The sequence below is a fragment of the Apostichopus japonicus genome, chromosome 17 (genome assembly GCF_037975245.1).
Source record: "Apostichopus japonicus isolate 1M-3 chromosome 17, ASM3797524v1, whole genome shotgun sequence".
NCBI classification, from domain to species: domain Eukaryota; kingdom Metazoa; phylum Echinodermata; class Holothuroidea; order Aspidochirotida; family Stichopodidae; genus Apostichopus; species Apostichopus japonicus.
In genome coordinates, this window is record NC_092577.1 from 4,036,013 (window position 1) to 4,049,929 (window position 13,917).

The following is a 13,917-nucleotide window of genomic DNA, read 5'->3' on the forward strand; positions in this document are numbered from 1 at the left end:
ACGGGCGATTACCAATGTTGTAATCACATTGACTGACGGGAGAATTTGTTTCTTTGTTTTGAAGGAAATCATAGATATACATTTGATCACAAATTGGACAGAATTTTAGAAGTTCAAGGTAAAGAATTTCAATGTCTGATTAGAGAAAATTGAATGGGGAGTTGAACCAAAACTAACTATTTTTTGTTTTGTTCCACTATCCTGTTTTAAAAAATGGTGGACAATATTTGAAGGGTTGGGTCATTTAACAAGGGAGGCCTTAAGAAATTGAGGTGTATAAACATGTGGGACCCTATTCCGTCCACAATATGTAGTTCCACTTAATAAAAATTCTTCGGACACAGATAAAAAAGACACCACATAAAGATCATTATTTTTTTTATTTCTACAATCATATAACTGCATAATTCTGGTATCACAATTTTTTTTAAATTGAATATGTTGCATTACCTCAACTCATATTTGAAAAGTATAATTGGACCCCTTTACTGTGAAATCTGCCTTATGCAAATAAAGTAGATGTGCGTATGGTGTCGTGTGTGCATATGGTGTCATGTGTGTGCGGGTATGGTGTGTAATGAACCTGTGTGTGTTCTTGTCATACACACTACAACGTTACTATATATGTACTGTTTGGTGTTCTATGTGAACACCAAACCTTCACATCACTCCTACATTGTACATATTGCTGTTCAATTCACCAAACCTACACATCTCTCCTACAGTGTACATATTGGTGTTCTATTCACCAAACCTACATATCTCTCCTACAGTGTACATATTGCTGTTCTATTCACCAAAACTACACATCTCTCCTACAGTGTACAGTACATATTGCTGTTCTATGTGAACACCAAACCTACACTTTTCTCCTACAGTGTACACATTGGTGTTCTATGCACCTACACATCTCTCCTACAGTGTAAATAATTGGTGTTCTATGTGAACACCAAACCTTCACATCACTCCTACAGTGTACATATTGCTGTTCAATTCACCAAACCTACACATCTCTCCTACAGTGTACATATTGGTGTTCTGTCCACCAAAACTACATTTCTCTTCTACAGTGTACATATTGGTGTTCAGTGCACCAACACTGTACATCTCTCCTACAGTGTACATATTGGACCTCACTGTTATTTCACTACATTTCGTCTATTTCGCTACAAATTTGCTGTTCCGACAACCAACGAAGGCTTGGTTGTCCAAGGGACAACCATGAAAAAAATCCATGAAAATATGTCCTGACAGGACAAACGATACAGTACAGTGTGTACATTGTTTGTGACAGGTTTACGTAACTTTATTTACCGCACTCCTCACTTGCATGTCTACTCACAACTGCCGCACTCTCGCCCTACCATGCCTAGAGTGAACTGGTGACCTTTTGAAAACTGTGCACCCTACCCCCTTGGTCAATACCCCCCCCCCCTTCTCATGCTACCACCCAATATATTAATATCTAGAGCATTACTTTTCTAGATGGATCATACAAGTTTTATACTAAAGACTCATTCATCTAGATATTGGTTCTTGAAAGTCAAAGCAAGCCTTCACGACTGGTCTTTGTTTATTTTCAGTGGCGTGCACGGTCATTTCCTCGGTGATATACCCTGGGCGTTTTGTGATGAAGTCATGCAGGTAGACATGTCTAAACTTGTAGGTAAGACAAACAATTGTTTACAGTTTGAATGAAGCTACAGTAAAGAAAAAGTTTGTAAGTGTGATTACATAAATATTGCATTGATGATTTTCAGTATGTTTGATACTATTTAAGTGAGCACTTTGAAAAAAATGCAAATACTGTAGAACCAGCCTAGGGCATGCTACAGTAGGTATCTTACATTTTGTGTAGCAGTGTATGTCATGTGCATTACTGTATGTACAGTAGGCTCAGGGAGCAGGCACGTGTATGCAGTAGCTACAGTAGCTTCCTTTGTTTCTAAGCGAACAGGGGACAGATTGTACTGTACAGTACATGTATGGTTTTTTTTTTTGGTTCCTTGCTTTAAATAGCAAAAGGAACCTATGCAGTCAGGTTGGCGTGTGTGTGTGTGTATGTATGTGTGTGTGTGTGTCTGTGACACTTGCTTGGGTACGCTCTATCTCAATAAGGGAATGTTGGATTGAGGCCAAACTTGGACTACAGATCCACCATATGGTGAAGGTGTGCCCTATTGTTTCTGGTGCCCACAAAGGTCACCAAAGGTCAGTTATGGTCCAAAAACCGAAAATATTAAAACTGCAATAACTCCCAGTGCCAATGTGCGACAAGATTGATATTTTGGGACAAGTTGTGAACTGGTTAGGGGAGCATTTTCAAACTTAACGGTCATGTGATCCGAGGTCAACAAAGGTCAATTAATGATAAAAAACTAGTATTTTTGCGATAACTTGAGAACGAAATGTCCGTTAGGGTTGGGAGTTGCTTCAATGTAATCCAATTGTCGACCCGCACCTGGGTGACCCTTGACCTCAATTTGACCTTTGGTGACCTTTACGTGTTTTGGGGGATTTTTACAGTTTTGATGCTATTTTCAGATGTCAAAGGTACCTTCTGAACATAAATGTCAATAGGTTGACCCTGTGTGACCTTTATGTGCGAAGTTATATGGGGTCAAAGTTTTTCGGTCGGAGTTAGGATGGTTGTACAGACTTGTCGTTTTGTTTTTTGGAATCAGGAGATTAAACTACATTTGAAACCAAGGTCAAAAGGTCAAAGGTCACATTAGAAAAAATGTGCTTATTTTGGGAGGAAACGAGCAAAAAAGAAAATGTTTGGTTTTGATGCTAGATTTGGATACCAAAGGTACCTTCCGATCAAAAATGTCAATGGGTTGACACCCGTGTGACCTTCGTGTGCGAAGTTATGCAAGGTCAAAGTTAATTTTCAGACATTTAATGCAATAACTCCCAGTTCCAAGGTGTGACGTGGTTGATATTTTTGGACAAGTTGCAAATGGTATAGGGGAATATTTTCAAACTTAACGGTCATGTGATCCGAGGTCACCAAAGGTCAATTAATGTTAAAAAACTAGTATTTTGGGAGGAGAAAATGGGCAAAGAAAAAAATGTTTGAATTTGTATAGTTTGATGCTCTATTTAGGTCTCACCAATCAAAAATGTCAATAAGTTGACCCAAGGTGACCTCTGTATGTTAAGTTATGTGAGGTCAAAGTTAATTTTCAGACATTTAGTGTAATAACTCCCAGTGCCAAGGTATTACACGGTTGATATTTTGGGACAAGTTGCAAATGGTATAGGGGAATATTTTCAAACTTAACGGTCATGTGATCCGAGGTCACCAAAGGTCAATTAATGATAATAAACTAGTATTTTTGCGATAACTTGAGAACAAATTGTCCGTTAGGGTTGGGAGTTGCTTCAATGAAATCCAATTGTCGACCCGCTTCTGGGTGACCCTTGACCTCAATTTGACCTTTGGTGACCTTTACGTGTTTTGGGGGATTTTTACAGTTTTGATGCTATTTTCAGATGTCAAAGGTACCTTCTGAACATAAATGTCAATAGGTTGACCCTGTGTGACCTTTATGTGCGAAGTTATATGGGGTCAAAGTTTTTCGGTCGGAGTTAGGATGGTTGTACAGACTTGTCGTTTTGTTTTTTGGAATCAGGAGATTAAACTACATTTGAAACCAAGGTCAAAAGGTCAAAGGTCACATTAGAAAAAATGTGCTTATTTTGGGAGGAAACGAGCAAAAAAGAAAATGTTTGGTTTTGATGCTAGATTTGGATACCAAAGGTACCTTCCGATCAAAAATGTCAATGGGTTGACACCCGTGTGACCTTCGTGTGCGAAGTTATGCAAGGTCAAAGTTAATTTTCAGACATTTAATGCAATAACTCCCAGTTCCAAGGTGTGACGTGGTTGATATTTTTGGACAAGTTGCAAATGGTATAGGGGAATATTTTCAAACTTAACGGTCATGTGATCCGAGGTCACCAAAGGTCAATTAATGTTAAAAAACTAGTATTTTGGGAGGAGAAAATGGGCAAAGAAAAAAATGTTTGAATTTGTATAGTTTGATGCTCTATTTAGGTCTCACCAATCAAAAATGTCAATAAGTTGACCCAAGGTGACCTCTGTATGTTAAGTTATGTGAGGTCAAAGTTAATTTTCAGACATTTAGTGTAATAACTCCCAGTGCCAAGGTATTACACGGTTGATATTTTGGGACAAGTTGCAAATGGTATAGGGGAATATTTTCAAACTTAACGGTCATGTGATCCGAGGTCACCAAAGGTCAATTAATGATAATAAACTAGTATTTTTGCGATAACTTGAGAACAAATTGTCCGTTAGGGTTGGGAGTTGCTTCAATGAAATCCAATTGTCGACCCGCTTCTGGGTGACCCTTGACCTCAATTTGACCTCTGGTGACCTCTGGTGATCTTTTTGTGTTTTGTGGATTTTTACAGTTTCGATGCTTTTTTCAGATGTTAAAGGTACCTTCTGATCATAAATGTCAATGGGTTGACCCCCGTGTGACCTTTGTGTGCGAAGTTATACGAGGTCAAATTTAATTTTCAGACATTTAATGGGTCAATCCATGCCAAATCAACAGATTTTTGGGTCGATTCCACGTCGACCCTCTCAGAATCGCCTGAAATTGATATGGTGTCTTGCCATATGTCTCAAAGGATGAAATTGGGCAAAATAAAAATTTTAAAAATTTTTGTTGCTAGGATACGGCCCCGCCTAGCAACCAAATCCAGATTGCATTTTAAGAGCACTTAATTTGTGTCAAGTTTGGAGGCATTTTTTGCATAAATGTAAAGTATTTTATGTCTGATATTGCAGATATTGTGGAAGACATGTGGCCAGTCTTCGAATTTAGCTAATTTTGAGGAAAATTTACGGTCTCAATTTTTCGTAACAAGTAATTAAAATGGCAGAAAATGAGATAGGGGTCTTTTCTGGCCCTACTTTGAGTGTGCTCTATATTCACAAGCAGAGGCATGTTTGAGTTTTAATTTCCATAGGATCCTTGTCCAGTGGTAGTTGTAAGGGAAAAGTGCAAAAAAAAAGTCAAGCGGGTCGTACGTTTTACGAACAGCGCCCTCAAACTTAAGAAATCTCACTTCTGGCCCTAATTGGGGGTCCATTTTGGGCCTGTGGGTATTTTTTTATTTTTTTTTAAAAACCATTTTTCAGGAGCGTATTGACCCTATTTTTAAAAACTCAAGTCAAAAAGTTGTGTATTTTGCGTTATCTACTCAAATTTACGACTCGAAAATTGCGAAAATCACTTCGTTCATACAGTATGTATGAAAATGCCTGCACAAGCCGATTTGAGTAATTCAAATGACAACAACTTCTTAGCATTAGCATACAGGTGCTTAACAATTATGAGGGTGGTCCACTAGCATAAGGACTACAAATAAACTGCATTTTCAGGGTCATATGCCCAACGATGCCTGTGAATAGCGCCCTCAAACATCACATTTTACCAATATTTTGGGCCATTTTGGGCATTTCAAGGTCAAATTTGGTGACAATTGAAAGTTTTTTTTTTGGTTTTTAATACAAAACTAGTAAGATATGTATAGTTATGATGCAAAGAATGAGCTAAAACATCTTTTATATTAGTTATTAATGCTCTGATGAGCAGCTTAAAGTGGCGTATGAGAGTTACATCAGCTCTACAGAAACATGCTTGTGAGGGCAAACAGTGGTAACATTGTATCTTCATTCAAGGAGATGTTAAACAACATTAGAAACTATTGAAATGTATTTATTAAAAGTGTTCTGTCTAATACTCTTTGACTCCCTCTCACCCCCACCCCCTCCCCCAACACCCTCCCCGTAGTGCACTATGCAGATTTGTATACACACAGTATGTGACTGACTTTTACTGCATAGAGACTGCATAAACATGCATTCAAGGTATACTGAATTATTTAGTATGGTAATCTTCTGCTTCAAATTGTCTGTATGCATGTAACCCACCCCTCCCACCCACATCCTCAACCCAACCCTACTGTATATCAGAATAGAAAATTGTGAACCAGTGCGTACAGTGTGCACTATATATGTGTGTACATGTTCAGTACAGTGTAATACACCAAGCAAATAAATACACAGTCCACAATCATGTACAGTACACACTGTGTACTGGTCATTCCATTCAATACTGTGCATATACATATATCAATGTCATTTTAAATATTTGAAATGTAGTGTATGCTTTTGCTAATTCAATAAATTAAAAGACTTTCAATAATTTATAAGGAATGTTTAACCAGTACATAAATGTGCAGTGTGTATACTGTACATGCTTTTGGACAGTGTTTATTTAAAAGTGCTTGGTGAAAAATAACACTGTACTGAACATGTACGCACATATATAGTGCACACTGCATAGTGCATACTGTGCATATTTCAATGTCTTTTTAAATACTTGCAATGAAGTGTATGCATTTGCTAATTCACTAAATTAAAAGACTTTTAATATTTTAAAAGGAATTTTTAACCAGTACATACATGTGCAGTGTGTATACTGTACATGATTTTGGACAGTGTGTATTTAAATAGTACTTGGTGTAAAATAACACTGTACAGAACATGTACACACATATATAGTGCACACTGTATGCACTGGTTCACATTCATTTTCTATTCTGATATAGGGTTGGGTAGAGGATGTGGGTGGGAGGGGTGGGTAACATGCATACAGACAATTTTAAGCAGAAGATTACCATACCAAAACATTCAGTATATGCATGTTTATGCAGTCTCTATGCAGTAAAAGTCAGTCACATACTGTATGTATACAAATCTGCATAGTGCACTACAGGGAGGGTGTTGGGGAGGGGAGGGGGTGGGGTGAGAAGGAGTCAAAGAGTATTAGACAGAACACTTTTAATAAATACATTTCAATAATTTCTAATATTGTTTAACATCTCTTTGAATGAAGATACAATGTTACCACTGTTTGCCCTCGCAAGCATGTTTCTGTAGAGCTGATGTAACTCTCATATACGCCACTTTAAGCTGCTCATCAGAGCATTAATAACTAATATAAAAGATGTTTTAGCTCATTCTGTGCATCATAACTATACATATCTTACTAATTTTGTATTAAAAACCAAAAATAAAACTTTTAATTGTGACCAAATTTGACCTTGAAATGCCCAAAATAGCCCAAAATATTGGTAAAATGTGATGTTTGAGGGCGCTGTTCACAGGCATCATTGGGCATATGACCCTGAAAATGCAGTTTATTTGTAGTCCTTATGCTAGTGAACCACCCTCTTAATTGTTAAGCACCTGTATGCTAATGCTAAGAAGTTGTTGTCATTTGAATTACTCAAATCGGCTTGTGCAGGCATTTTCATACATATGAACGAAGTGATTTTCGCAATTTTCGAGTCGTAAATTTGAGTAGATAACGCAAAATACACAACTTTTTGACTTGAGTTTTTAAAAATAGGGTCAATACGCTCCTGAAAAATGGTTTTTAAAAAAAAATAAAAAAATACCCACAGGCCCAAAATGGACCCCCAATTAGGGCCAGAAGTGAGATTTCTTAAGTTTGAGGGCGCTGTTCATAAAACGTACGACCCGCTTGACTTTTTTTTTGCACTTTTCCCTTACAACTACCACTGGACAAGGATCCTATGGAAATTAAAACTCAAACATGCCTCTGCTTGTAAATATAGAGCACACTCAAAGTAGGGCCAGAAAAGACCCCTATCTCATTTTCTGCCATTTTAATTACTTGTTACGAAAAATTGAGACCGTAAATTTTCCTCAAAATTAGCTAAATTCGAAGACTGGCCACATGTCTTCCACAATATCTGCAATATTAGACATAAAATACTTAACATTTATGCAAAAAATGCCTCCAAACTTGACACAAATTAAGGGCTCTTAAAATGCAATCCAGATTTGGTTGCTAGGTGGGGCCGTATCCTAGCAACAAAAATTTAAAAAATTTTTTTTTTGCCCAATTTCATCCTTTGAGACATATGGCAAGACACCATATCAATTTCAGGCGATTCTGAGAGGGTCGACGTGGAGGCCACTGTTGATTTGGCATGGATTGACCCTAATGCAATAACTCCCAGTTCCAAGGTGTGACACGGTTGATATTTTTGGAGTAGTTGCAAATGGTATAGGGTAATATTTTCAAACTTAACGGTCATATGATCCAAGGTCACCAAAGGTCAATTAATGATAAAAAACTAGTATTTTTGCGATAACTTGAGAACGAATTGTCAGTTAGGGTTGGGAGTTGCTTCTACGTAATCCAATTGTCCACCCACATCTGGGTGACCCTTGACCTCAATTTGACCTCTGGTGACCTTTTCGTGTTTTGGGGATTTTTACAGTTTCGATGCTATTTTCAGATGTTAAAGGTACCTTCTGATCATAAATGTCAATAGGTTGACCCCTGGATGAGCTTTGTGTGTGAAGTTATAGGAGGTCAAAGTTAATTTTCAGACATTTCATGCAATAACTCCCAGTGCCAAGGTGTGACAAGGTTGATTTTTTTGGACAAGTTGCGAATGGTATAGGGGAATATTATAAACTTAGTGGTCATGTGGTCCAAGGTCACCAAAGGTCAGCTAATGTTAAAAAACTAGTATTTTGGGGGGAGAAAATGGGCAAAGAAAACATGTTTGTATTTTTACAGTTTTGATGCTCCGTTTAGGTCTCACCGATCAAAAATGTCAATTGGTTGACCTACGGGTGACTTTTGTGTGTGAAGTTATGTATACAAGTTCAAAGTTAATTTTTAGACATTTAATGCAATTAAATCCCAATGCCAAGGTGTGACACGGTTGATAATTTGGGACAAGTTGTGAATGGGGTGGTGGAACATTTTCATACTTAAAGGTCATGTCATCTGTGGTCACCAATGTTATCATATCTGTTGACCCGCTTGTAGGTGACCTTATACTTCTTACATTTCGACGCCATATTTAGATCTCAAAAGTGCCTTTTGATCCAAAATCCGATCACATTTTGTGATCACAAAAGTGTTGGCTATAGTGTTGGTTACTTTATGCGTACATGTAGGACCACAATTACTTGGACTATTTGAGCCCAATCTTGCTTGATAATATTATGTGTATTGTCATGATACCCCTACGCAAGGAACCACAGTGCCCTTGGGCTCTTGTTTTTTCTCTTTTTTTATTTTTTTATTTTTTTTTTTATTTATTTATTTATTTTTTTTTACTTGTATGTTGCTGCACAATTATTTGTCAGGTTGTATAGCAGTACATTACAGTTTGTAAATGAAACCATATTTCCAGGACTCCTTCACCATCTGTCTGGCTAATTATTGACTTTTTACTACAGTTTAGGAAATACTCATGTATTGTATCTAGGCTATCATATTTGTGTAGTTCCTGTGTGATGCAGTGTTGAGGGTATGTTTACTTGTATACTGTGTTGCCATTGTCTAGTACTGTAGATGTTAAAGCATTATATACACATACTGTATTACAGTGATGCTAACTGCTGTATCTGCCATAACGGCCTGAATAATCTCTGTGTCACTTCACATTATTCAAATTATAGTTCTTTGCCAGTGCTGTAATTAGCCCTTTTTCAAAGAACGATAAAATTAAAGTTTTTGTTTATGAACACGTCCACGGGACACAGGGCATGTTCATCTGTAGACCAACTTACAGATGGAGCAATCTCTTAACTTAGCATGTAATGTACCGTACACTGGACATATGTTCCAGATTACAGACTTTGGGGGGGCCTGCCAAAATAAATCAAGTCACGAAAGGTAAAATATTTAAACAGAGGAGGAGGATCGCCTGTAATACCAACGCCGCCAGATATATGTTAACACTATATTAAGGGAGAACAAAAAATCCATGATTCTATGCCATGTGATAGTCCTCAAGTAGTGTGTTACAGTAACTGAAAATTATGTACCAAAGAAATTGTTCTGTTGGTCATTCCCAAGAAACTCACATCGGTTGGATTTCATTAATATTCATTTATTTATTTATTCGTTCCAGTATAAATATAAAATTTATAAAGAGGAGTCATAAACTATGTTAACATATAAACTACGTCTACACTTACAAAAGTTAATACATGAAACGATATTTAACAAACAGGCTACAACAAACGTTCCAAGTGCTCAGATTGAATGTATACAGCAGCACGGTATATAAAGAGTACTGTATATGTAGACTTGTGTCCCATATTTTGGTAAGATGTGGGGATTTTCTTAGATTTCTGTTCTACTTGACGGCATTCTGTATGGCACAGTTACAGTATATACTGTACGTGCGTATAGCATGTTTAAGTCCTGCAACCATATCCCTGCAGTGACCCACTATAGTTGTTGCACTTGTCTGGTTCTGTTCTTACTTGGTGGGGGGAGATTTCATCCTGGTGTTTTTTGATGCCAACAGGTGCTAACCCTGAAGAAGTGGCTATTATGAATGGGTTGACTGTTAACCTACACCTTTTGATGGTAAGTTAATAACCTAACTGTACCTAGTTGTCTCAGGGGTCATTACAGTACTAAACATGACCTCAGATTGTCCATTTCTAAAAGCGTATCACCTGTCAAATAGGTATCACCAATATTACAAAGAGATGCGATAATATATATAATTAATGTGCTACGGCCATAAAAAGTTATTTTTTCTTTGGGGGTGTGGGGGAAGGAGGGGATAGGTGTAGTTGGGGGTGGGGGATATCAGGGTGCCAATTAGTGGGTGTGATGATGCTTTAATGATGATAGCCCCTGTGTCCTAATGGATTGTGTAGTTGGGGTGAAGGTCTATGGAGGGGAGGTGGGTAATATTTTCATCATTTTGTTCCCAGCCCCTGCCCATAGAATCTACTTGTGGGGGTGCAGCAGAGGTGCTGGGAGGGGGTGTTGGGGGGGTGTTGGGAGGAGATTGTAAAGGGTAGGGGAGAGAGTGATAGGATCAGTGATTCTTTCATCATGATAATTACAGGTTTATTCCTAGCCTGGTCATTGATTCTACTGTAGTTGTGTATGGAGAGCAGAGGGGGAGGGGTGGGGTGGTGGGGGGCGGGGGGCGGGGTAAAGGAGGGTAGGGGATTGGGAGTGGAAATCATTGATAACTTTCATTGAGATATTACAAGTTTTGTTTTTGTTTTTCCAGTATAGTGATTGTCTTTGTGTTTTTCTTCACTAGTCGCAAGAGGGGCTAATTCAATCGTACACCTTATTTTCTGTTGTTTCCCCCCTCCCCCTTCATCAGGTATCTTTCTACAGACCCACAGAAAAGAGACACAAAATCTTGATTGAGTCAAAAGCGTTTCCAGCAGACCATGTAAGTTATAATAAGTGCAATAATTTTTGGGGAGAATTGGAGCAAAACAGTGGATACTGAGGTAGAGTGTAGTGACATATGTTAACAGGAGGTTGAATAGTGGGTGGGGGGGGGGGCTTGGAGAGGTGGACAAGCCCTCTAGGCTGTCATTGAAATGCTACCAAAACCTTAACAGACTTTTAGTAACGTAGTGTATTGTCTAATTTGTCTTGTCTGAACATAGATTTCTGGCAGAAGTTTGTCCTAAAATCTGTTTACATTTTTGTCGATCTTGGGTCTTGTTCAAGAAGGTGACTCTACCACCAATAAAAGGAAGAAAAATAATGTTTTTCTGAAGCCCTAGAATTTTCAGTGGCAGATTAATGGCATTTGAGGAATGTCTATGAGCATGAATGAAAGTGTTCAAATTCGTCTATTTTTCTTTGTTTTATTTCTCTCTTCCCGCAGTATGCCATGGAGTCTCAGATCTGTAACAAAGGCTACGATCCCAAGTCAAGTCTTTTATGCTTGAAGCCATCACAGGTGGGCTATACAGACCACTTTAAGATATCTCTCTCGTTTGGCAGTCTTAAAGAACTATAAGTCCTCTTAACAAAAATCAATCAAAGAATTACATTATTCAGATAGGTTTTTGGAAAGACAATGCACAACTCGTTAATGAGAGAAACCAGATGCTGAATTTAAAGGAAATGAAATATTTAAGGATATAAGTTTTTTTCTCTCGATGAAAACAGGATTTGTTACAATACAACTTGATGGTACAGTTTCTACTGTAGTGAGGGCTGAGAGGTAATGGGATGGGTGGTTAATAGGGAGGGTGTGTGTGCAGGGGGGATGTAGGGGGGGTGATGTTGTTTTATTCCACATTCATAGCAGCAATACATAGAAATGTCTGACACTGATGTTGACCCAAACAGTATCATAATAAGTATGTACGTGTGTACTATTATGTATGTACTATTATGTATGTACTATTATGTATGTACTATTATGTATGCACTATTATTATGTATGTACTATTATGTATGTACTATTATGTATGTACTATTATGTATGCACTATTATTATGTATGTACTATTATGTATGTACTATTATGTATGTACTGTTATGTATGTACTGTTATGTATGCACTATTATTATGTATGCACTATTATGTATGTACTATTATGTATGTACTAAGTATGTACTATTTTATTGCTGTTCTAAATGTCTGCTATCTTGTAGTATTAATTTATAAGCTGTGATAAGTGGTTGGGGGGGTAGTGTGAGGGGGGGTGAGGGGATCACAGCAGATATAGAGGGCGACAAAGCAAAGTGGTAAGCCATCAAGCATGGTGGTACTAATCCTTTTAAAGCTTTATAGGTGGAAAATTCTCTATACTCGTGTTATGTTTAACGTGTTATGTTTAATGGAGTCTCTCTTTGTTTTACTACGTCGTATTCATGTTAATATACAGTTGAATACAAATGTCAACTCTTTTTTGTTTTTATAGTATCTGTTATAGTTTGATACCAATTTCATTTTTTGCCCCTCAGGGTCGACACATCATCACAACGGAAGAGATCTTGTCGTTCATCGAACGAGAAGGAGATGAGATAGCGCTCATCCTCATGGGAGGACTCCAGTATTTCTCTGGACAACTTTTCGACATGGAAGCTATTACAAAAGCCGGCCATGCTAAGGTACTTGTCTGTCTCTCAAACTGAACCAGAGTTGAACAAAGAAGAGAAAGAAAGATCGAATGAATGAATGGAAGAATGTTAGAGTAAACCTGTTACCCGAAAGACTAAAGGCCTGACTTTACAAAAAAAAAAAAAATTCATAATCATCACGTTAAGAAATGCCGTCTGAGGGTGGCTTTCATGGCGAGAGGGTGCAGAGGATTAAACTAGAGACAGACTTGTCGAAAACAACAAGTTTTGCCATTAGAATTGACTTTGTTTACTAATTAATATTGTAATGAAATAGTGTAAGCTATTAGATTTAAAAAATTTGATTTCAAATCTGATTTCCTTTTTTTGTGCAACTTGTGTGCCGTGTTGATGATGTAGAAATTTGTTGTGTGTTTATCTAGCCCAAATTTATTCTTGACATTGCAAGTTCAAATATCATGTTTTCAAGATTATTTTGCTACATTTAGTGGGTATTATACAACACCTAATTATATTGCCGCCATTTGATTGGTCAATTGCTCGTCGATTGCATGCAAAATCCGCTCTATTGCACGCTATGATGATAGAACCATGCGTTATACTTTTTTGATAGCACTTTTTTCAATGGTAAGAGAGCAGAGAAACCTGTCTGTTCAAACAATATGTTGCATGAGTGCATTTTACATCCAATTATATCCAAATTTGAAGGTGTTGTATAATTTGTTCCATTCAACTCGGCTGCGCCTCGTTGAATGGAACGTTCCATCTTTCAACAAATGAAATATTTGCACTATTTTACTCATAACCATTCATTATTTGTATACTATTACATACCAACGAAATGTAAACATAACAAAAAACACCATAACTTTTGTGGGTATGCCATGCCATCAACATGCTGATTTACTTATCTTTGGAGATATATTTTCAGAATGTCTCTATTATCTTCATGC

General features: G+C 37.4%; 1 protein-coding gene across 4 annotated transcripts in view; it reads left to right on the plus strand.

Annotated features, from left to right (window-relative positions):
* The window catches only part of LOC139984130 (kynureninase-like), a 43,174-nt gene that overhangs the window by 8,169 nt on the left and 21,088 nt on the right, over positions 1-13,917 (plus strand). For all 4 annotated transcript variants that reach the window (XM_071997858.1, XM_071997857.1, XM_071997861.1 and 1 more), the window contains exons 4-8: positions 1,584-1,666; positions 10,414-10,475; positions 11,239-11,310; positions 11,758-11,832; positions 12,848-12,994. In XM_071997858.1, coding sequence (XP_071853959.1) covers positions 1,584-1,666; positions 10,414-10,475; positions 11,239-11,310; positions 11,758-11,832; positions 12,848-12,994 — 439 coding nt within the window. The remainder of the gene's footprint in view (positions 1-1,583; positions 1,667-10,413; positions 10,476-11,238; positions 11,311-11,757; positions 11,833-12,847; positions 12,995-13,917) is intronic.